The sequence below is a fragment of the Oncorhynchus clarkii genome, chromosome 3 (assembly GCF_045791955.1).
Source record: "Oncorhynchus clarkii lewisi isolate Uvic-CL-2024 chromosome 3, UVic_Ocla_1.0, whole genome shotgun sequence".
NCBI lineage: Eukaryota > Metazoa > Chordata > Actinopteri > Salmoniformes > Salmonidae > Oncorhynchus > Oncorhynchus clarkii.
Genome location: NC_092149.1, coordinates 16559676 through 16584585, shown reverse-complemented (window position 1 = coordinate 16584585; position 24910 = coordinate 16559676). Strand labels below are relative to the sequence as shown.

Sequence of the window (24910 nt, the reverse complement as noted above, 5' to 3'; positions counted from 1 at the left end):
CTGTATGAGCAAGTTATAAAGTAGTAGTCATTATCATCTTTGTTGTTATCACAATTGTTGTCATTAACATGAGCATGCTCATCCTCATCATCATCAGAAGCAACAGCAGATTCCACATTATTATTATTATACAATAACACAGTCAAAGCACTCACACAAAACATTAAAACACACAAACACATCTATAATAGTTATATTTTAGAATGTTTTAGAATCTTCCTCCTCTATGGTATTTTTGATCCAGTCTACGTAGTTAGCCACACGCGTGTAGACCCCATATTTTTTCAAGGCTGTCCACAGTCAAACCCCCAACTGACGATCCCTGCTAGATATTCGTAGTTTACTGTTTTAGTTGACCTATGCTTACCCAATCTGACCTATCAGGTATTTAGCGTCCTTTGCTGGCAGACACAGTGGCATGATATGAGCGTGATTGGATGTTTTAGATGGATCAGGGCGATGTCATGGTCATAGTCTACATTGTTGTATTCAGGGTGAATATGGAGAGAGGTGGCCTCAAGAGGTGGAGACTGGATGAGGTTTTCCACAATTGTTGTCTCCAACACCTTTGGACAGGGTAAATTAGTCACACTTAAGATATACACTTAATCAGCAGTCAGACAGTCCATTTTTCCATTGAATCGTATCACCCCTGCCCAGTCATTGAAAGCGATAGATTAGGGCCTAATGAATTTATTTCAATTGACTGATTTCCTTCATTTTCTTTTATTTAATGTTAAGGGATAGTATTCTGTAGGTGAGAATGAAATACAATTCCATTATGTCTTATCTGTGTGCTGAAGGCACCTGAAGAGTTAAAGGCGCAATATGCAGGAATTGCTCTGTCATTTCCTGGTTGCAAAAATTCTAGTAGTTCGCCTAATTTCAGTTTATGTGACAAAACAAGCACTGTACCATCTAAACCGATGTGAAATATCTTTTCAATAACCACAAATACACACTTTTACACTCATCATATGCTCCTGCTACTGTCTTGTAAACTACCAATACTGTCTGGAAAAATGTTAATAGGAGTGTTGTTCTACCAATTGGGTGCCATTTTGAGTGCTTAACTTTAAGAAAAATATTGAAGAAAAAAAATGACTTTGAACATTCTGTCATAATCCTTAAGAGTCATTTGACGCACTCCATCAAAATCTGTCTGTTTAAACTAGAGATATCAGTTTATTTCTATGGGCTGCGTCTCAATCCATCACATCCGCCTAGGACGAATGGCCTTCCACATCTGAGCTGGAAAGTGTCAGAGCTACAGTGCTGTTTGTCAGAACAGGAGACATCTCAAAAATCGGTTTTCTCACGAAAACTTCCCTGCCTTCGTCTTTATCTCTAGGGTTTGGTGTAGGAGTCATGAACATCTCCAATAAGCTCCAATATGTCCAGCTTCCTGTGGTGGATCAGGAAACGTGCAGAGCTGCTGTTGCCCTGAACGATAGCGGACACAACTGGGGACTTGTTCTGTGCCGGGTTACCTGAGGGGGTCAAGTCTAAATGTACAGTGGACAACGGAGGGGTGTACGTCCTGAAGGAGGCTGAACATTTTTGGTCAGCGGGGATCATTAGCTGGGCAAAAGGATGTGTATGACCTGGCCAATATGGGGTAAATACCCATGTGGCTAACTACATCTGCTTGATCAAGAAGACCATGAAGGAGAAACTAGACCAATATAAGTTGTAGTGGCGATCAATGACATCTGTTCTCTCAGCATCTCACTTTTTGTGTCCATTAAACATGGAACCTCTATTTATTTTACACACTTCCAAATGAATCTCACAATATATGACTAATGTTGCATTTACGTACTGTAGTCTTAGAAAAGAAAAGCTGGACGCATTTCCGAGGCTCCGATGCAACAAATGCACTAAATACCAACGTTTCCACAGCTAAGCTGCCTTCATCCGGGTCTCATCTATCTAACATACTGTAGGCTGTCATATCCCATAACAACTCAAAATACCAACGTTTCCACAGCTAAGCTGCCTTCATCCGGGTCTCATCTATCTAACATACTGTAGGCTGTCATATCCCATAACAACTCAAAATACCAACGTTTCCACAGCTAAGCTGCCTTCATCAGGGTCTCATCTAACATACTGGCTGTCATATCCCATAACAACTCAAAATACCAACGTTTCCACAGCTAAGCTGCCTTCATCAGGGTCTCATCTATCTAACATACTGTAGGCTGTCATATCCCATAACAACTCAAAATACCAACGTTTCCACAGCTAAGCTGCCTTCATCCGGGTCTCATCTAACATACTGGCTGTCATATCCCATAACAACTCAAAATACCAACGTTTCCACAGCTAAGCTGCCTTCATCAGGGTCTCATCTAACATACTGGCTGTCATATCCCATAACAACTCAAAATACCAACGTTTCCACAGCTAAGCTGCCTTCATCAGGGTCTCATCTATCTAACATACTGTAGGCTGTCATATCCCATAACTACACATGACCAGGGATGTAGTTTAAAAAGGTAGATCACCTGAATGCTATAGTGGATAGTGTTGTGTACAGTGTGTTCTTAGCAGCACTACAGTACATCCCTGCATCATGTGACCTGAACTGACATACCCAGACCAGCATGGAGTTTGTCCCTATGTGTAAACAAAACAATCTATTCAAACAGAATTTACAGGAAGAGCACTGAACACACTTTCCCCCCACTCTCTCTCTCTCCTCCCTCCCCTTTTCTGCCCCTTCCTCCCCCTCTACCCCCTTTCCCCCGCGCCCCATCCCCCCTCCAACCTCTGGTAGATATGCATTCTGTCTTTTATAGGTTTCAATTTCGTCATTAACGTAAAAAAAGGTTTTACCTTTAAGAGCTGGTTAATTGTAGTCTTTTAACTCCACCACCACTACCCTGTCTCTCGGGCCCTTTCACTCTCTCTCTCCCTCTCTCTCGTCCCCCCTTCTCATTCGTCTAGTTCAGCCAAGTCAAACAGAGCAGGTTTTAACATGACTTTTAGACTCGTAGTCTAGCATAATACCTCACCACAGGTCTCTATTGGGACACACAGACTGCAGGGAATTCAAGTCTAATACATGTGAGCAATAGCCACACAACAGTAAAACAATAACAACAGAAACATTTGTAGCCAGGACCTTCAACATGGACTGGACCCATCCGTTCATCTGGTGAGTTTGTTTGGTTACACTGTACTTAAACCCATTGGCTATAGCTAAGTGAACGTAAACAACAACTGCTTAAGTGAGTGTGTAAAGTCAGTTGTCATAATCAGACCAGCTGCCGTGAAGGTGTATGCCGTTTAGTCCATTACTAGTACATTGTGTCATGTGACTAGCACGTTTGAGAAAGAGTTCAAATGAAGTATAACCTATTTGTTTACATTACGCAGCACACCAGTGGTTTTAACCTTTATTGAGTCTTCATCTTGAAGGATGATGAGAACATATGATTCCTACAGCATCATTAGGTTATGTTTTCTTCTGCTTCCTGGTCCCAGATCAGAAAATAGCTCTCTATCTGATCAGTCATCATACAGACATGTTTCAAGGGGCTGTATTTACGTCGTTGTGACATACAACTCCTCCTATACCTCCCATCTCAGCCCTCTCTCCCTGTGTTGGTCTGCTCCAGGCTGCTGTGTGTGTCTGTGTGTGAGTGTTGGCGGTTGGCCCGGTCCCTGCCAGCCCTACATGGGGTGGTCCAGTCCCCCCAGTTCCCCCAGCCGTACCCTGCTGCCCTGTCACAACAGTGGGACCTCAGTGTACCTGAGGGCTACCAGCTCCAGCTCAGCTTCACTCACCTGGACATCGAGCCGTCAGCCGACTGCTACTACGACTCCCTCACGGTCAGTGGACTTCAAAAGAACACTTTGACACCTTATTATAAAACGTAGGATGTATTAAATGTTTCTTACCGATATTGGAATATGTCCAATAACCTTCTTCACTCCGTCATTCCAGGTTTTATATGACAAGAAGGTCCTTGCAAAGTTCTGTGGTCAGGAGAATTCTGCTGATGGACATCACCCAGGCAACCGGCCACTCTTGTCTCCAGGCAACAGGCTCACCCTGGTCCTTCAGACAGACGACACGAACCCTGAGCCACACCAGCACCTCGGCTTCTCTGCCCATTATCAGGCCAAAGGTAGCAACCCCACTAGAGGATTAGATGCCCTGCTCACAACATTAATACATAATCCAAGACAACCGTACAACACTGTTAAACCACAAACCCCAGGAAAGTCTCAGGGAAGGTGACATCACGGTGTGATGCTAAGCTACACCCTCCACCAATCTCCTTCTCTTCACCATCTCTCTCTCCATCCCTCCACCTCTCTTCTCCATCCCTCAACCTCTCTTCTCCATCCCTCTCTCCTTCCCTCCACCTCTCTTCTCCATCCCTCTCTCCTTCCCTCCACCTCTCTTCTCCATCTCTCTCTCCTTCCCTCCACCTCTCTCTCCATCCCTCCACCTCTCTTCTCTATCCCTCTCTCCTTCCCTCCACCTCTCTTCTCCATCCCTCTCTCCTTCCCTCCACCTCTCTTCTCCATCTCTCTCTCCTTCCCTCCATCTCTCTTCTCCATCCCTCTCTCCACCCCTCTCCCAGACATAGATGAGTGTTCAGCTCCAGACCCTGAGGATGGTTCTGGTCCACTCTGCTCCCAGATCTGCCACAACACCCTGGGCTCTTACATGTGCTCCTGTCGCCATGGCTACGAGCTCCGCCCTGACCAGCGCACCTGTGTCTGTGAGTACATCTACTCTCTATCTGTGTGCGTGTGTGCGTGTGTGTGTGTGTGTGTGTATTGTAGTCCTACACATCTTGTGGACATCTCTCTCTCCCCCAGTGTCCTGTGGTGGGGGTATATTTGATGAACCAGAGGGGACTCTGTCCAGCCCAGGCTACCCTGACCCATCACCCCACGGCCTGGCCTGTCAGTATGTCATCTCTGTGGAGCCTGGGTTCATCGTCACCCTCAACTTCACTGACAGCTTCCACATAGAGCACATAGGCACCCAGAATGGACCCAGCTGCCTCTACCACTGGCTACAGGTAACACTGTACAATGCCCTGACCACTGGTTACAGGTAACACTATACAATGCCCTGACCACTGGTTACAGGTAACAATATACAATGCCCTGACCACTGGTTACAGGTAACACTATACAATGCCCTGACCACTGGTTACAGGTAACAATATACAATGCCCTGACCACTGGTTACAGGTAACAATATACAATTCCCTGACCACTGGTTACAGGTAACACTATACAATGCCCTGACCACTGGTTACAGGTAACACTGTACAATGACCTGACCACTGGTTACAGGTAACAATATACAATGCCCTGACCACTGGTTACAGGTAACACTATACAATGCCCTGACCACTGGTTACAGGTAACAATATACAATGCCCTGACCACTGGTTACAGGTAACAATATACAATTCCCTGACCACTGGTTACAGGTAACACTATACAATGCCCTGACCACTGGTTACAGGTAACACTGTACAATGCCCTGACCACTGGTTACATGTTTTTAATGTCCTCAGCACTGCATAGAGTACATTAATGTTAAGTATTGAGTATTGCATGTGTACATTAATTAAGTATTGCATGTGTGTGTTTGTTCATGTGTGTGTTCATGCATGTGTGTGTGTTCAGGACAGCATGCTTTGTGTTTGTTTACAGTGTTTGATCTCTCCTCTGCCTCGCCCAGGTGTCCATCCCCGACAAGGAACCCCAGAAGCTGTGTGGAGGGAAGAGTCCTGGACTAATGCCCACTAACTCGTACACTGTCCAGCTAGACTACCACACTGACTGGGCTGGTCTGAGCCAGGGCTGGAGCCTGCACTACACTACTCAGAGTGAGAGAGGGAGGAGGAAATGCATAGAGAGGGAGAACAGAGGTAGAGGGAAATAATGAAAGAGGAGAGGGAGAAAGACAGAGCAAGGGAGAGTATGAAGGGAAGAGCAGATACAAACTGGTGAAGGGCAGAACAGGTGAGAAGGTAAAACCTCCTGGAAGTAAAGCAGAGAATGCAGGTCAAAGTTGAAGCCTAACTAAAAAGGTCCTGGTCTGAAATCCTGATGTGTGTGTTGTTGTTCATAGGGGTGCAGTGTGCTTCACCCAGTTCTATCACCAATGGAAGAGTCACCCCAAACTTTCCCCAGTACTATTACAGAGACTACATCCAAGTCCGCTGTGATCCTGGCTACAAACTAATGATGGTGAGATTAAACAATCCCTTTTTACCCGGCCTCTTATCATTCTCTCCTACCTCATGCTTCCTTCCTTCTCTTTCTCTTGTTTATATTCAGTCTTTTTATTTTCTACAAGGACTCTTTTCCCGGAAATATCCTCTGTGAAGTATCGCTTCTCTCTCTCTCTCTCTCTCTCTCTCTCTCTCTCTCTCTCTCTCTCTCTCTCTCTCGCTCCCTCCCTTTCTCTCTCAGGATGGCAGAGAGATCAAGAGCTATGCCTCCATGTGTCAAAAGAATGGGCAGTGGCACCTCTCCCTCCCTGAGTGCCACAGTGAGTTACAACCATAGAAATTAATTATATTTCTATGATCACAACCTAATACATTCCCATGAGTCAAGTTCCATATTAAACACAGATGTATTTTTGTCTCTCTGTCTCTCTCTTTCTCTCTCTCCCTTTCTCCTGTGCAGTAATTGACTGTGGGGAACCTGAAAAATTGTTGAATGGAGGCGTAAGGTTCATATCTGGCTCTCAGAACCAGCACCTCTCCGTCATTCAGTACCACTGCAATGAACCATTCTACTCACTCCTTGGAGGAGCAACTGGTGAGATGTTTTAACTATCCTTCATCAGTCACACACATTTGCTCACTAAACAATAATGTGTTTTTATTTAATTTGTGTTTAATTTGTGTTGACAACCACTCTGTCTGTCTGTCTGTCTGTCTGTCTGTCTGTCTGTCTGTCTGTCTGTCTGTCTGTCTGTCTGTCTGTCTGTCTGTCTGTCTGTCTGTCTGTCCTTCAGTGAGCTACACTTGTGCTGCAGATAGAACATGGAGAGACAACCTTGACACCCCTGTCATTCCCTCATGCATCCCAGGTAACTCCTTATGTATCATTTTCTTTACCATATCCATCAAATACCATCCTGTATGTATTTGTGTGACCCTCGACACTACTTTACCCCCCACCCCCAGTCTGTGGTCAGCCCACAATGTCCATCTCAGGCTTTCAGAGGATCATGGGGGGAGAAAAAGCCCCAGACAAAACCATCCCCTGGCAGGTGCTGCTCAGTGTGGACGGAGGCAGAGGAGGGGCCATGGTGATCGGGGACCGCTGGATCATGACTGCAGCTCATAACCTGGTGCAGCAGGGCAAACTTGTGCTAAAGGAGAAAGTTCGGGTAGGTAGATTGTGACACACCCATCAATCAATTCCTTGGACACTGTAGAACAAAAGTATTTCCTGCTTATGTTTTTAAAGGTATAGTCCACTTAAATATCTGGAGTAACAACAGGCAAAGAGAAGTCTTCAGTATTTTGGTAAAGCTACCACAAGCTAATGTTCAAATTACGTGTGTAGAAGTCCTTCAGTGATGTCAGATTTGAAGAAGTTGAATATCTATACTGAAGTTGAATTATGTTTTGTTTTCAAGGTTTTTGTGGGAGACAATGATGCAGAAAAACTAGCAAAGCTCACCCCTCTTGGTGTCGCCTCCCTCCACCCCCACCCTGAATACAAAAACACAGACAGTGCAAACTACAATCATGACATCGCCCTGATAAAACTCCAACAACCACTCACATTCCACGCTGCCATCATGCCATTGTGTCTGCCACCAGAGAACGCTACTTACAACATTGGCCAGATTGGGTGAGAGCCAGACTTGTCCTGTTCTTTATTAAACATGAGAAAGCTGAAGAACAATATTAACATTCATATTATTAAAGACATCAATAAGAACACAAAGAGGAAGGGATCGATAGAAGGGATAGATAGACCCACATTTCATAATGTGTTCATTCTTATCATGGAAGTAGTCAATGCGCAAAGAGTGCAACCTACAAATTTCATGACTTCTTTTTCACATCCTTAAATTCAATTGTAAAATCTAAAGTATCCTAACTGCACAACTAGTCCTTAGCAGTCCATAGTTCATCAATGTTCTTTGGTAAGCTAACGAATGTAAGGCAATAGTTTTCTGAGTAACTCCTTGACCTCTTTCCTGACCTCTATCCCTTATCAGTATGGTGTCAGGCTTTGGCATGCAAGAAAAGGATATCATTGCCAACGATCTCAGGTACATACGCCTACCAGTAGTGAAAGAGGATGAGTGCCAAGGCTCTGTCAACAGCGCAAAAGCAGCAACGCCAACAGAGAAGATCCCTGTTCTGACAGACAACATGTTCTGTGCCGGAGTACCTGAGGGGGGCAAGGACTCCTGTACGGGGGACAGTGGAGGGGCGTACGTCTTGAGGGATAGTATTACTAAACGGTTTTGGGCTGCAGGTATTGTCAGTTGGGGTGTGGGCTGTGGGCAGACTGGTAGATATGGAGTGTACACTCGTGTGGCTAAATACATTAGCTGGATCAACAAAACCATGGAGGACAATAAGTAAAATATATAGGCAAAGACAACGAGGGAAAAATAACAGAAATACAAAAGTATTTTCAATTCAAGTCCTGATTTATGAATCCAAATAAAGCCCAAACATTTAATCTCTGCTTTTGTCATGTGCATTTGTGTGAGTGTGTGTGTGTGTGCGTGCCTGTGTGTGTGTTTGTGTGTGAGATGAAAGGTAGAACGAAAGAAAAAGAGCTTTGACTTGGGTTGACTCTTTTGTGCTTATGTACCAGAGTATGTGAGTGAAGCAGAGCTGGAGCGGAGCGTGCCCAATTTGACTGAGGCATGGAGCGAGATTCCCAAAAGCTGAAGCGTTGGTAGCACTCACTTCACCAGCTCAGGGCATGTCCGGCCCAGCATGCATTTGTAGTCTACTTGTGTGCTGCTATCTATAGCCCCTTGCTTCAGCTATTGTCTAAATATTTTAATAAAGATACTGATAAAACACACGTGCTAAATCAAGGTGACTTACAAAGATGTAGACCAAGAGCAAGAGAGGGAGTGTGGTGATGTAATGACCACAACAAAGAAGAGAGGGAGTGTGGTGATGTAATGATCACAACAAAGAAGAGAGGGAGTGTGGAGATGTAATGATCACAACAAAGAAGAGAGGGAGTGTGGAGATGTAATGATCACAACAAAGAAGAGAGGGAGTGTGGTGATGTAATGACCACAACAAAGAAGAGAGGGAGTGTGGTGATGTAATGATCACAACAAAGAAGAGAGGGAGTGTGGTGATGTAATGATCACAACAAAGAAGAGAGGGAGTGTGGTGATGTAATGATCACAACAAAGAAGAGAGGGAGTGTGGTGATGTAATGATCACAACAAAGAAGAGAGGGAGTGTGGTGATGTAATGATCACAACAAAGAAGAGAGGGAGTGTGGTGATGTAATGATCACAACAAAGAAGAGAGGGAGTGTGGTGATGTAATGATCACAACAAAGAAGAGAGGGAGTGTGGTGATGTAATGATCACAACAAAGAAGAGAGGGAGTGTGGTGATGTAATGATCACAACAAAGAAGAGAGGGAGTGTGGTGATGTAATGATCACATCAAAGAAGAGAGGGAGTGTGGTGATGTAATGGTCACATCAAAGAAGAGAAGGAGTGTGGTGATGTAATGGTCACATCAAAGAAGAGAGGGAGTGTGGTGATGTAATGATCACAACAAAGAAGAGAGGGAGTGTGGTGATGTAATGATCACAACAAAGAAGAGAGGGAGTGTGGTGATGTAATGGTCACATCAAAGAAGAGAAGGAGTGTGGTGATGTAATGGTCACATCAAAGAAGAGAGGGAGTGTGGTGATGTAATGATCACAACAAAGAAGAGAGGGAGTGTGGTGATGTAATGATCACAACAAAGAAGAGAGGGAGTGTGGTGATGTAATGATCACAACAAAGAAGAGAGGGAGTGTGGTGATGTAATGACCACAACAAAGAAGAGAGGGAGTGTGGTGATGTAATGACCACAACAAAGAAGAGAGGGAGTGTGGTGATGTAATGATCACATCAAAGAAGAGAGGGAGTGTGGTGATGTAATGATCACAACAAAGAAGAGAGGGAGTGTTGCGATGTAATGACCACAACAAAGAAGAGAGGGAGTGTGGTGATGTAATGATCACATCAAAGAAGAGAGGGAGTGAGTGTGGAGATATAACGATCACATCAAAGAAGAGAAGGAGTGTGGTGATGTAATGACCACAACAAAGAAGAGAGGGAGTGAGTGTGGTGATGTAATGATCACATCAAAGAAGAGAAGGAGTGTGGTGATGTAATGATCACAACAAAGAAGAGAGGGAGTGTGGTGATGTAATGACCACAACAAAGAAGAGAGGGAGTGTGGTGATGTAATGGTCACATCAAAGAAGAGAGGGAGTGTGGTGATGTAATGGTCACATCAAAGAAGAGAGGGAGTGTGGTGATGTAATGACCACAACAAAGAAGAGAGGGAGTGTGGTGATGTAATGGTCACATCAAAGAAGAGAGGGAGTGAGTGTGGAGATATAATGATCACATCAAAGAAGAGAGGGAGTGAGTGTGGAGATATAATGATCACAACAAAGAAGAGAGGGAGTGTGGTGATGTAATGACCACAACAAAGAAGAGAGGGAGTGTGGTGATGTAATGATCACAACAAAGAAGAGAGGGAGTGTGGTGATGTAATGACCACAACAAAGAAGAGAGGGAGTGAGTGTGGTGATGTAATGATCACATCAAAGAAGAGAGGGAGTGTGGTGATGTAATGACCACAACAAAGAAGAGAGGGAGTGTGGTGATGTAATGACCACAACAAAGAAGAGAGGGAGTGTGGTGATGTAATGATCACAACAAAGAAGAGAGGGAGTGTGGTGATGTAATGACCACAACTAAAGAAGAGAGGGAGTGTGGTGATGTAATGATCACAACAAAGAAGAGAGGGAGTGTGGTGATGTAATGATCACAACAAAGAAGAGAGGGAGTGTGGTGATGTAATGATCACAACAAAGAAGAGAGGGAGTGTGGTGATGTAATGATCACAACAAAGAAGAGAGGGAGTGTGGAGATGTAATGATCACAACAAAGAAGAGAGGGAGTGTGGTGATGTAATGATCACAACAAAGAAGAGAGGGAGTGTGGTGATGTAATGATCACAACAAAGAAGAGAGGGAGTGTGGTGATGTAATGACCACAACTAAAGAAGAGAGGGAGTGTGGTGATGTAATGATCACAACAAAGAAGAGAGGGAGTGTGGTGATGTAATGATCACAACAAAGGAGAGAGGGAGTGTGGTGATGTAATGACCACAACAAAGAAGAGAGGGAGTGAGTGTGGTGATGTAATGATCACAACAAAGAAGAGAGGAAGTGTGGTGATGTAATGACCACAACAAAGAAGAGAGGGAGTGTGGTGATGTAATGACCACAACAAAGAAGAGAGGAAGTGTGGTGATGTAATGACCACAACAAAGAAGAGAGGGAGTGTGGTGATGTAATGACCACAACAAAGAAGAGAAGGAGTGTGGTGATGTAATGACCACAACAAAGAAGAGAGGGAGTGTGGTGATGTAATGATCACAACAAAGAAGAGAGGGAGTGAGTGTGGTGATGTAATGATCACAACAAAGAAGAGAAGGAGTGTGGTGATGTAATGATCACATCAAAGAAGAGAAGGAGTGTGGTGATGTAATGGTCGCATCAAAGAAGAGAGGGAGTGTGGTGATGTAATGATCACAACAAAGAAGAGAGGGAGTGTGGTGATGTAATGACCACAACAAAGAAGAGAGGGAGTGTGGTGATGTAATGACCACAACAAAGAAGAGAGGGAGTGTGGTGATGTAATGACCACAACAAAGAAGAGAGGGAGTGTGGTGATGTAATGATCACAACAAAGAAGAGAGGGAGTGTGGTGATGTAATGACCACAACAAAGAAGAGAGGGAGTGTGGTGATGTAATGATCACAACAAAGAAGAGAGGGAGTGTGGTGATGTAATGATCACAACAAAGAAGAGAAGGGGAGTGTGGTGATGTAATGATCACATCAAAGAAGAGAGGGAGTGTGGTGATGTAATGATCACAACAAAGAAGAGAAGGAGTGTGGTGATGTAATGACCACAACAAAGAAGAGAGGGAGTGTGGTGATGTAATGATCACAACAAAGAAGAGAGGGAGTGAGTGTGGTGATGTAATGATCACATCAAAGAAGAGAAGGAGTGTGGTGATGTAATGACCACAACAAAGAAGAGAGGGAGTGAGTGTGGTGATGTAATGATCACATCAAAGAAGAGAAGGAGTGTGGTGATGTAATGATCACATCAAAGAAGAGAAGGAGTGTGGTGATGTAATGATCACATCAAAGAAGAGAAGGAGTGTGGTGATGTAATGACCACAACAAAGAAGAGAGGGAGTGAGTGTGGTGATGTAATGATCACATCAAAGAAGAGAAGGAGTGTGGTGATGTAATGACCACAACAAAGAAGAGAGGGAGTGTGGTGATGTAATGACCACAACAAAGAAGAGAGGGAGTGTGGAGATGTAATGATCACAACAAAGAAGAGAGGGAGTGTGGAGATGTAATGATCACAACAAAGAAGAGAGGGAGTGTGGTGATGTAATGACCACAACAAAGAAGAGAGGGAGTGTGGAGATGTAATGATCACAACAAAGAAGAGAGGGAGTGTGGTGATGTAATGACCACAACAAAGAAGAGAGGGAGTGTGGAGATGTAATGATCACAACAAAGAAGAGAGGGAGTGTGGTGATGTAATGATCACAACAAAGAAGAGAGGGAGTGTGGTGATGTAATGATCACAACAAAGAAGAGAGGGAGTGTGGTGATGTAATGATCACATCAAAGAAGAGAGGGAGTGTGGTGATGTAATGATCACAACAAAGAAGAGAGGGAGTGTGGTGATGTAATGATCACATCAAAGAAGAGAAGGAGTGTGGTGATGTAATGGTCACATCAAAGAAGAGAGGGAGTGTGGTGATGTAATGATCACAACAAAGAAGAGAGGGAGTGTGGTGATGTAATGACCACAACAAAGAAGAGAGGGAGTGTGGTGATGTAATGATCACAACAAAGAAGAGAGGGAGTGTGGTGATGTAATGATCACAACAAAGAAGAGAGGGAGTGTGGTGATGTAATGATCACAACAAAGAAGAGAGGGAGTGTGGTGATGTAATGATCACAACAAAGAAGAGAGGGAGTGTGGAGATGTAATGATCACATCACCTCCTCCCAGCTGCCCACTGCACTGAGGCTAGGTAACACGGTCACCACCGATAAATCCATGATTATCTAAAACTTCAACAAGCATTTCTCAACGGCTGGCCATGCCTTCTGCCTGGCTACTCCAACCTCGGCCAACAGCTCCCCCCCCCCCGCAGCTACTCGCCCAAGCCTCTCCAGGTTCTCCTTTACCCAAATCCAGATAGCAGATGTTCTGAAAGAGCTGCAAAACCTGGACCCGTACAAATCAGCTGGGCTTGACAATCTGGACCCTCTATTCCTGAAACTATCCGCCGCCATTGTCGCAACCCCTATTACCAGCCTGTTCAACCTCTCTTTCATATCGTCTGAGATCCCCAAGGATTGGAAAGCTGCCGCAGTCATCCCCCTCTTCAAAGGGGGCGACACCCTGGACCCAAACTGTTACAGACCTATATCCATCCTACCCTGCCTATCTAAGGTCTTCGAAAGCCAAGTCAACAAACAGGTCACTGACCATCTCGAATCCCACCGTACCTTCTCCGCTGTGCAATCTGGTTTCCGAGCCGGTCACGGGTGTACCTCAGCCACGCTCAAGGTACTAAACGATATCATAACCGCCATCGATAAAAGACAGTACTGTGCAGCCGTCTTCATAGACCTTGCCAAGGCTTTCGACTCTGTCAATCACCGTATTCTTATCGGCAGACTCAGTAGCCTCGGTTTTTCGGATGACTGCCTTGCCTGGTTCACCAATTACTTTGCAGACAGAGTTCAGTGTGTCAAATCGGAGGGCATGCTGTCCGGTCCTCTGGCAGTCTCTATGGGGGTGCCACAGGGTTCAATTCTCGGGCCGACTCTTTTCTCTGTATATATCAATGATGTTTCTCATGCTGCGGGCGATTCCCTGATCCACCTCTACGCAGACGACACCATTCTATATACTTCCGGCCCGTCCTTGGACACTGTGCTATCTAACCTCCAAACGAGCTTCAATGCCATACAGCACTCCTTCCGTGGCCTCCAACTGCTCTTAAACGCTAGTAAAACCAAATGCATGCTTTTCAACCGTTCGCTGCCTGCACCCGCACGCCTGACCAGCATCACCACCCTGGATGGTTCCGACCTTGAATATGTGGACATCTATAAGTACCTAGGTGTCTGGCTAGACTCTAAACTCTCCTTCCAGACCCATATCAAACATCTCCAATCGAAAATCAAATCAAGAGTCGGCTTTCTATTCCGCAACAAAGCCTCCTTCACTCACGCCGCCAAACTTACCCTAGTAAAACTGACTATCCTACCGATCCTCGACTTCGGCGATGTCATCTACAAAATTGCTTCCAACACTCTACTCAGCAAACTGGATGCAGTTTATCACAGTGCCATCCGTTTTGTCACTAAAGCACCTTATACCACCCACCACTGCGACTTGTATGCTCTAGTCGGCTGGCCCTCGCTACATATTCGTCGCCAGACCCACTGGCTCCAGGTCATCTACAAGTCCATGCTAGGTAAAGCTCCGCCTTATCTCAGTTCACTGGTTACGATGGCAACACCCATCCGTAGCACGCGCTCCAGCAGGTGTATCTCACTGATCATCCCTAAAGCCAACACCTCATTTGGCCGCCTTTCGTTCCAGTTCTCTGCTGCCTGTGACTGGAACGAATTGCAAAAATCGCTGAAGTTGGAGACTTTTATCTCCCTCACCAACTTCAAACATCTGCTATCTAAGCAGCTAACCGATCGCTGCAGCTGTACATAGTCTATTGGTAAATAGCCCACACATTTTCACCTACCTCATCCCCATACTGTTTTTTATTATTTATTTTTCTGCTCTTTTGCACACCAATATCTCTCTCTACCTGTACATAACCATCTGATCATTTATCACTCCAGTGTTAATCTGCATAATTGTAATTATTTGCCTACCTTCTCATGCCTTTTGAAAACAATGTATATATAGACTCCCCTTTTTTCTACTGTGTTATTGACTTGTTAATTGTTTACTCCATGTGTAACTCTGTGTTGTCTGTTCACACTGCTATGCCCTATCTTGGCCAGGTCGCAGTTGCAAATGAGAACTTGTTCTCAACTAGCCTACCTGGTTAAATAAAGGTGAAATAAAAATAATAAAAAAATAAAAAAAAGAAGAGAGGGAGTGAGTGTGGAGATATAATGATCACAACAAAGAAGAGAGGGAGTGTGGTGATGTAATGATCACAACAAAGAAGAGAGGGAGTGTGGTGATGTAATGATCACAACAAAGAAGAGAGGGAGTGTGGTGATGTAATGATCACAACAAAGAAGAGAGGGAGTGTGGTGATGTAATGACCACAACAAAGAAGAGAGGGAGTGAGTGTGGAGATATAATGATCACAACAAAGAAGAGAGGGAGTGTGGTGATGTAATGATCACAACAAAGAAGAGAGGGAGTGTGGTGATGTAATGATCACAACAAAGAAGAGAGGGAGTGTGGTGATGTAATGATCACAACAAAGAAGAGAGGGAGTGTGGAGATGTAATGATCACAACAAAGAAGAGAGGGAGTGAGTGTGGTGATGTAATGATCACAACAAAGAAGAGAGGGAGTGTGGAGATGTAATGATCACATCAAAGAAGAGAGGGAGTGTGGTGATGTAATGATCACATCAAAGAAGAGAGGGAGTGAGTGTGGTGATGTAATGATCACATCAAAGAAGAGAGGGAGTGTGGTGATGTAATGACCACAACAAAGAAGAGAGGGAGTGTGGTGATGTAATGACCACAACAAAGAAGAGAGGGAGTGAGTGTGGTGATGTAATGACCACAACAAAGAAGAGAGGGAGTGTGGTGATGTAATGATCACATCAAAGAAGAGAAGGAGTGTGGTGATGTAATGACCACAACAAAGAAGAGAGGAAGTGTGGTGATGTAATGATCACATCAAAGAAGAGAAGGAGTGTGGTGATGTAATGGTCACATCAAAGAAGAGAAGGAGTGTGGTGATGTAATGACCACAACAAAGAAGAGAAGGAGTGTGGTGATGTAATGACCACAACAAAGAAGAGAGGGAGTGAGTGTGGTGATGTAATGATCACATCAAAGAAGAGAAGGAGTGTGGTGATGTAATGACCACAACAAAGAAGAGAGGGAGTGAGTGTGGTGATGTAATGATCACATCAAAGAAGAGAAGGAGTGTGGTGATGTAATGACCACAACAAAGAAGAGAGGGAGTGAGTGTGGTGATGTAATGATCACATCAAAGAAGAGAAGGAGTGTGGTGATGTAATGGTCACATCAAAGAAGAGAAGGAGTGTGGTGATGTAATGACCACAACAAAGAAGAGAGGGAGTGTGGTGATGTAATGATCACATCAAAGAAGAGAGGGAGTGAGTGTGGTGATGTAATGATCACATCAAAGAAGAGAGGGAGTGAGTGTGGAGATATAATGATCACAACAAAGAAGAGAGGGAGTGTGGTGATGTAATGATCACAACAAAGAAGAGAGGGAGTGTGGTGATGTAATGATCACAACAAAGAAGAGAGGGAGTGTGGTGATGTAATGATCACATCAAAGAAGAGAGGGAGTGAGTGTGGAGATATAATGATCACAACAAAGAAGAGAGGGAGTGTGGAGATGTAATGATCACAACAAAGAAGAGAGGGAGTGTGGTGATGTAATGATCACAACAAAGAAGAGAGGGAGTGTGGTGATGTAATGTCCACAACAAAGAAGAGAGGGAGTGTGGTGATGTAATGATCACAACAAAGAAGAGAGGGAGTGTGGTGATGTAATGTCCACAACAAAGAAGAGAGGGAGTGTGGAGATATAATGATCACAACAAAGAAGAGAGGGAGTGTGGTGATGTAATGATCACAACAAAGAAGAGAGGGAGTGAGTGTGGTGATGTAATGTCCACAACAAAGAAGAGAGGGAGTGTGGAGATGTAATGATCACATCAAAGAAGAGAGGGAGTGTGGTGATGTAATGATCACAACAAAGAAGAGAGGGAGTGTGGTGATGTAATGATCACAACAAAGAAGAGAGGGAGTGTGGTGATGTAATGATCACAACAAAGAAGAGAGGGAGTGTGGTGATGTAATGATCACATCAAAGAAGAGAGGGAGTGTTGCGATGTAATGATCACAACAAAGAAGAGAGGGAGTGTGGTGATGTAATGATCACAACAAAGAAGAGAGGGAGTGTGGTGATGTAATGATCACAACAAAGAAGAGAGGGAGTGTGGAGATGTAATGATCACAACAAAGAAGAGAGGGAGTGTGGTGATGTAATGATCACATCAAAGAAGAGAGGGAGTGTGGAGATGTAATGATCACAACAAAGAAGAGAGGGAGTGTGGAGATGTAATGACCACAACTAAAGAATCATTGTGGAATCTGAAAAGATACATATCCCAAAAGCATGATGCTATACTTACTATGAACACTATCCATCCCTTTCTATCCACCACTTTCTATCCACCCCTTTCTATCTATCCACCCCTTTCTATCCATCCCTTTCTATCCACCCCTTTCTATCCATCCCTTTCTATCCACCACTTTCTATCCACCCCTTTCTATCCACCACTTTCTGTCCACCCCTTTCTATCCACCCCTTTCTATCCACCCCTTTCTATCCACCACTTTCTATCTATCCCTTTCTATCCACCACTTTCTATCCACCCCTTTCTATCCACCCCTTTCTATCCACCACTTTCTATCTATCCCTTTCTATCCACCACTTTCTATCTATCCCTTTCTATCCACCACTTTCTATCCACCCCTTTCTATCCATCCCTTTCTATCCACCACTTTCTATCTATCCCTTTCTATCCACCACTTTCTATCCACCCCTTTCTATCCACCCCTTTCTATCCACCACTTTCTATCCACCCCTTTCTATCCACCCCTTTCTATCCACCACTTTCTATCCATCCCTTTCTATCCACCCCTTTCTATCTATCCCTTTCTATCCACCACTTTCTATCTATCCACCACTTTCTATCCACCCCTTTCTATCCATCCCTTTCTATCCACCCCTTTCTATCTATCCACCACTTTCTATCCATCCCTGTCTATCCACCCCTTTCTATCTATCCACCACTTTCTATCTATCCACCCCTTTCTATCCATCCCTTTCTATCCACCACTTTCTATTCATCCCTTTCTATACACCCATTTCTATCTACCACTTTCTATCAGCACCTTCTATCATCAATTTCTATCCACCACTTTCTATCAGCACTTTCTATCAGCACTTTCTATCCACCCCTTTCTATCAGCACCTTCTATCATCAATTTCTTTCCACCACTTTCTATCAGCACTTTCTATCCACCCCTTTCTATCAGCACTTTCTATCCACCCCTTTCGATCAGCAGTTTCTATCCAGCTTTCACGTTCTGACCTTAGTTCCTTTTTTATGTCTTTGTGTTAGGTTGGTCAGGGCGTGAGTTGGGGTGGGTAGTCTATGTTATTTTTTCTATGTTATATTTCTATGTGTTTGGCCTAGTATGGTTCTCAATCAGAGGCAGGTGTCGTTCGTTGTCTCTAATTGAGAATCATACTTAGGTAGCCTGTTTTGGTTCTGTTTTTGTGTCTGCACCTGTTTCGGTTGTTCTCTGTGTTTTGTTGTTCAGTTCCATTATTAAATGTATGAACATGGTCCTCTTCTCCTTCTCCAGATGAGAATCGTTACAGAAACACCCTCCAACCAAGGACCAAGCAGCATGGTATCGAGCAGCAGCGTTCTCTGGACTCATGGACATGGGACCCTGGGCACAGGCTGGGGAATATCGCTGCCCCAAGGAAGAACTGGGGCAGCGAGAGCTGAGCGGCGGCGATATGAAGAGGTAGCACGGCAGCGCGACAGGCACGAGAGGCAGCCCCCAATTTTTTTGGGGGGGGGGCACACAGCGGAGTCAGGTGGGAGACCTGAGCCCACTCCTCGTTCTTACCGGATTGGATGCGCCCTGTGTTAAGAAGCAGTGCAGCTTGGTTGGGTTGTGTATCGGAGGACGCATGACTTTCAACCTTCGTCTCACCCGAGCCCGTACGGGAGTTGTAGCGATGAGACAAGATAGTAGCTACTAACAATTGGATACCACGAAATTGGGGAGAAAAAGGGGTTAAAATTCAACACAAAAAAAATAAGCTTCCTCTTGATCGGACAGCTTGATGAAAACCAGTCAATATTCAGGTCCCCAAGAAAGTAGACATCTCTGTTTACATCACATACACTATTTAGATACTGACTGTTAGCACTTGGTGGCCTATAGCAACACCCCAAAAGAAAAGGCTTTAGATATGCCAAGTGAACCTGCAACCACAACACTTCAATAACACTTGACATGAGATCTTCTCTAAGCATTACAGGTATATGGCCCTGAATATATACAGCAACTCCTCCCCCATAAGCATTTCTGTCCCTTCTATAAATGTTATATCCTTGTTTTTATCAGGAATCAAGGTAAGACCCAGATGCAGACTGTCGAAGTAACACTGTTTATTGTAGCAAACAGGGGCAGGCAAAGACAGGTCAAGGCAGGCAGGGGTCGAAAATCCGGGGTAAGGCAAAGGTACAGGACGGCAGGCAGGGTCAGGCAGAGAGGTCAGGTGGGCGGGTGCAGGGTCAGGACAGGCAAAGGTCAAAACCGGGAGGACTAGCAAAAAGAGGCTGGGAAACGATAGGAGCTGACAGGAAAACTGCTGGTAAGCTTGAACGAACAAGACAAACTGGCAAAAACAGACAGAGAACACAGGTATAAATACACAGGGGATAATAAGGAAGATGGGAGACACCTGACGGGGGGTGGAGACAAGCACAAGGACCGGTGAAAAAGGTCAGGGCGTGGTCAGTATTGCTACTGATGTATCATCAAATGAATTATCTAAGTGAGTCTCAGAAATGTCTAATATATGAATGTTATCTGATGTTATCAAGTTATTGATTTCATGAACCTTATTTCTAAGGCTACATATATTCATATGGGCTATTTTCAGCCTTTTCCTGGGAAGCTTATCAGAGACAGACATAATATTGAACATATGAATACGTTCAGCAGTCTGTTAATCCATTGGTGTGTGTGTGCTGCGAGGTTTAGGCTACGTACCCATAGGCTTGGCTCTCTCATCCCTTCCAGGCTTCTGGGAGGGAGGGTGGACAATGTGCCTGTCATAGCGGATGTACGCAATGTCCGCACACGTTCTTGCAGCTTTCATGGCTGGGATCAGTTCTTTCCTCTTCTGGCGCACAGCTTCAGGATAGTCCTCGTTGAGGAAGATGTACGTTCCTCTCAAGTTCTTGGCTCTTTCCAGAACAGCTACCTTGTCCTTGAACCTCAGGAGCTTGACCACTATCTATCCCAACTGTTCTCCCCTCCTTAACCTCCCCTTCCCTCTCTTCCTCTCTCCTCTCTCTCTTTCTGTCTGGAAAATAAGGAGAGAGAGAGAGGGAGAGAGATGGATGTCGTAAATAATGTGTAACCTCCGTAATTCTGGCCATCTGTCTACAGCAACCATCATGTCTCATCGCTCCTTGGAGCTAATGTAGCCTACTTAACACACTGACTGATGCTAGGAGACTGTGTGTCAGACCTGGGTTCAAATAGTATTTTAAATATTTGAACTGAGGTCTGGTGTGAGTATGGAATAGATAGCTTTGTTAACTTATGCAGAGAGCCTACGTCTAAAATGGCACCCTATTCCCTATGTAGAGCACTACTTTTGACCAGGACCCATAATTACCCATACACTTTTAGAAAAAATAGTTCCCAAAGGGTTCTTCAGCTGTCCCCATAGGAGAACCCTTTTTGGTTATAGGTAAAAAAATAAAAAAAATTGTTCTAGGTAGAACGCTTCTGGGTTCCATGTAGAACCTTCTGCACAAATAATTTAAATAATATAGCCTAAATAATTCATTAAACTTAAACTCCTGACCTGTTTAGAGTGTTTATATGCTATTTCATTTGATATGTAGCCTATTTGAAATGATGTGTGCTTCTTACATTCAAGATGGGTGTTGGTTTACTTGTGATTTTAATGAATGGAGCAAATTTTGAGCCGCAGTTTTTTTTTTTTACCTGAGCGCGGAACAGTTTTTAGCAGAGCGTTGGAATAGACAACGTGTTTTGTACGTTGTTTGTTCTATACAAAGGCAAGGTTATGTTGATTACTTCAGCATCATTGTTTAGCATCCATACAACTCCATTTAGTGCATAGTAAGTAATGCCTAACTTGGCTCACTCGTACTATATAGTATAACACTCAGATACACATAACAGCAGCGCCATCTATTGGTTTGGCTAACTATGATCACATGTTATGGACATATTTATTTTAGCAACTAATGAGGGATCAGGTTATTGCTCTGGAGGATATGCTGAAAAATGGACAACTCTCTTTCACTTTAATTCAGCAAAGTTTCTCTAAATTCTACAATGACGCACTAGCTTCGAACGCTGAAAACAAACTATAGCGCAATGGAAAACGCACGCTGGAAACATGGCATCTATTAATCGGTGTTTGATAAATCAATGGGTCTCATCATTCTTATTATTCTTATCAAACCCTAGACGTCCAACGCGAACTGTTAATCGACCATTTATTTTACTTGATTTATTTGGTTTACCTTCAAACAAAAGTAACTTCACGGTATAACAGCCTAACATTTTCACTGTATCAAAATAGTTTTCTTATACCTTCGACTGTGATTTCGAGCGTGGTCATTAATTCAATTATGCAATCAGGGGTCTATTCTGTATATTTCTGAAAAGTCAGTCATTACTGATGACAGAAAAACCACTGGAAAGATGCTTGAAATGCTGCTTTTTGGATATTTGATTACATGCGTTTCTGGTAAGATTTTTTTGTCTTCACTCCCGACATTTTCTAAACATGAAATAGCGGTATGTTCTGGACTCTTAGGCCAGGGACGAGCAGACGTGGTGCTGTCCTGTTCTCTGGTGGAGGAGGGTTGGGAGGTGGAGCTCTCTTCAGCCTCACCTCAGCCACGCTTGTCCTCAGAGACCTGGCCGTGGACCCCTGATCTTTCACCTGATACTCTGACCCCCTTCAAACCCCCTGCTGTCCCCGATCCTGACAACATCATCTTGGAGACTAAAGGTTGGTTCATTATCAGGTTCTCTTTTGTACAGCAGAGTTACCTGATGGAATTACCTTCCCCTTCTCTCTCCCTCACACCATCCCTCTCCTGCACTCTCCCTCCACCCCTCTCTGCTTTCTGACAGTTGAGTCTCATGAGATCCCAGAGGCAGACCTGCTGCTCCATGCTGACTGTAACGAACAGGAAGTGACATGTGAGATCAGCCGCTACTTCCTTCATAAAGCAAAGGAGGTCTCCACAGAACCAGCTTATTTCATTGGCTTCTTGCAGATGGAGGGTGGCGTGCTCAGCCTCAAATTGGTCCTGCAGACACTGCCACTGGACCAATCAGATCGTCCAGCTCTCATACAAAGCAAACTGGAACTCACCCTCAGCCAATCAGGAACTTTGCTGACTGAGGGTGAGACAAGGAGGTTATTATAATGCTTTTGGTAGTATGCCTGTGGTAGAGTAGACGGGTCATATTGTAATGATTCATTCTCTCACCCCAGCCTCTTCTCTCATCACCCCTCTTTCTTTATCTAGTACCTTGCACTTTCTCTACTTTTCACTTGCTTCTTTCTCCCTAACCCCTCCTTTCTCTCTCCCTTGTCTTCCCCAGTGGTGTTCCTGGTGTTCTCTCGCTCAGAGTCCCCCTCTGCTCCTCTAGGGGGCGTGGCCTTCCTGGACTGGCTTCAGGCAGCAGGCCCCACCCCCAGGGCAGGAGCTGGGGCTTGAGTGGCAGCACAGAGGAAGTGGGAGGAAAATGCTGGAGATTAGGGCAGGGCAGATGGAGGCGGAGGAGGGGCCAGCAGGTGAGAGAATAAAGGCATTATTTAAGTAGTTATGATGGTGCTATTAGTGTTGGATGAGTTAGGTCTACTTACCATCACAACATAAAGTGCATTAGGACCTCCATGGTCAACATTCCAACTTTATTATCCACCCAGAGATGGAAAATATTAGTCATAGCTAGGAACCCAGAGGTTTACTGAATGATTACTTTCTTACTATGAGAATTGGACCTCATTTTCACCTCATCATACTCTGTTTGAGGGAGAGGGAGGGTTCGAGCGTGGATGCCGCCCTGCTGGTGGGGCAGGGTAATGCGTCTCTGACTCTGGCCAGACTGAAGGTATGTGACGAGGGGACCTACATCTGCACCGTCAGCACTGGACTGTACCAGGCCCAGCAGGTCATACAGCTACACGTCACACGTGAGTCCCTCTAAGAACACTTGTGATTGATTGTCTCTTTACATAGGGAGCAGGTAGCCTAGTGGTTAAGAGTGTTGGTACAATAACCGAAAGGTTGCTGGTTTGAATGTCAGCGACAAAAATATGGAAAATCCCTTAAGCAAGGCACTTAACCCACATTGCTCCTGTGTACATTATTTCTCTACACATATGAACATGTGTTTATTACATTAGGTGTCTATGTCATGTGTGACATAGTGTGCACACTATTCACATCTAAATACGAAGTCTCTCTGTCTTCAGAACCTCCTCATGTTTCTCTCTCTGAGGAGAAGCTGGTATTTCGGGATGAGTTGCCCCAGAAACTGAGCTGCCACTGCAAGAACTACTACCCTCTGGATGTCCAGGTGTGTCTGGTGCGGTCCACCAATGAAATATTCAGTCATTCATATTCACAGATACCACTGTTTCAAAGTGGTTAGCACACAAGCACACAGCGATCATACCTCTAATGAAATCAGAAGATCATTGGTAGGTCATCGTACAGCACTTATAATATGGATATCCTAAATATTACAGACATTATACTGAGACTCTCTTCTCTCTCAGATGGAGTGGTTCTCCGTCTCCTCTACAGACTCAGAGCCAGGCGTTCTATCAGACCAGGTGTCTCCTCTCCAGCCATCGGCAGCACAGCGACAGGACCATGTCCATCTCCTCCCACCTCACCCTGCACCCCTCCACCTTCCCCCCTGGAACCACGGTCACCTGCAGAGTGACCCACCCGGCCCTGGACACACCCCTCTCCCTCAGCCTGACAGTAGAGACACCTGAGCCAGGTAGGCTGCTACAGACACAGGCGTGAGAGGACAATAGGAAATTAGGTGAACATCAGCATTGCTGATGGGTCACGTTCATTATGCGTGAATGGACAACTAAAATAGAGTGTTCTTATCAGGCAGGTTCAGATACTGCTCTTTTGCTAAATGTTTTCTCCTGTTGGGTGCCTGCTGACTGTGAGTCATTGGGAGAACCTGAGCAGAAACAAAATGGTGTCCATTCATATTAGTCCAAACGGTTCCCTGTTGTTACAGATTCCTACTGGATGGTCCTGGGTTTTCTGGTTATCATCGTTCTGTTCTTCTACCAAGTGATGAAATAGGTAAGTACCCCATGCTCCCTATGGACCTCCTTGTATTTTTAACTATTGTTTGTAGTAAGACAACAGTAGCCTAGAGATGCGAAGCAAATTTCTGTCCAAACAGACAAGTAATACATTTTTCTTTTTTCTTGCATGTCTTAAGAGTTGCTGTAATGTGAATTACTGTTGT

General features: G+C 44.5%; 1 protein-coding gene and 1 pseudogene across 1 annotated transcript; both read left to right on the top strand.

Moving 5' to 3' along the window:
* Nucleotides 1-2670: 2670 nt before the first annotated feature.
* LOC139389498 (complement C1r subcomponent-like) lies at nucleotides 2671-8710 on the top strand. The gene is made up of 13 exons (XM_071136326.1): nucleotides 2671-3163; nucleotides 3627-3840; nucleotides 3956-4139; nucleotides 4602-4742; nucleotides 4843-5048; nucleotides 5723-5870; nucleotides 6116-6234; nucleotides 6460-6538; nucleotides 6679-6813; nucleotides 7013-7087; nucleotides 7185-7390; nucleotides 7643-7860; nucleotides 8234-8710. The coding sequence occupies exons 1-13, from the start codon at nucleotides 3138-3140 to the stop codon at nucleotides 8604-8606; spliced, it is 2124 nt and encodes a 707-aa protein (XP_070992427.1). The 5' UTR covers nucleotides 2671-3137; the 3' UTR covers nucleotides 8607-8710.
* A 13380-nt stretch (nucleotides 8711-22090) lies between these two features.
* Nucleotides 22091-24741, top strand: LOC139405765 (tapasin-related protein-like; annotated as a pseudogene).
* The last annotated feature ends 169 nt before the right edge of the window (nucleotides 24742-24910 follow it).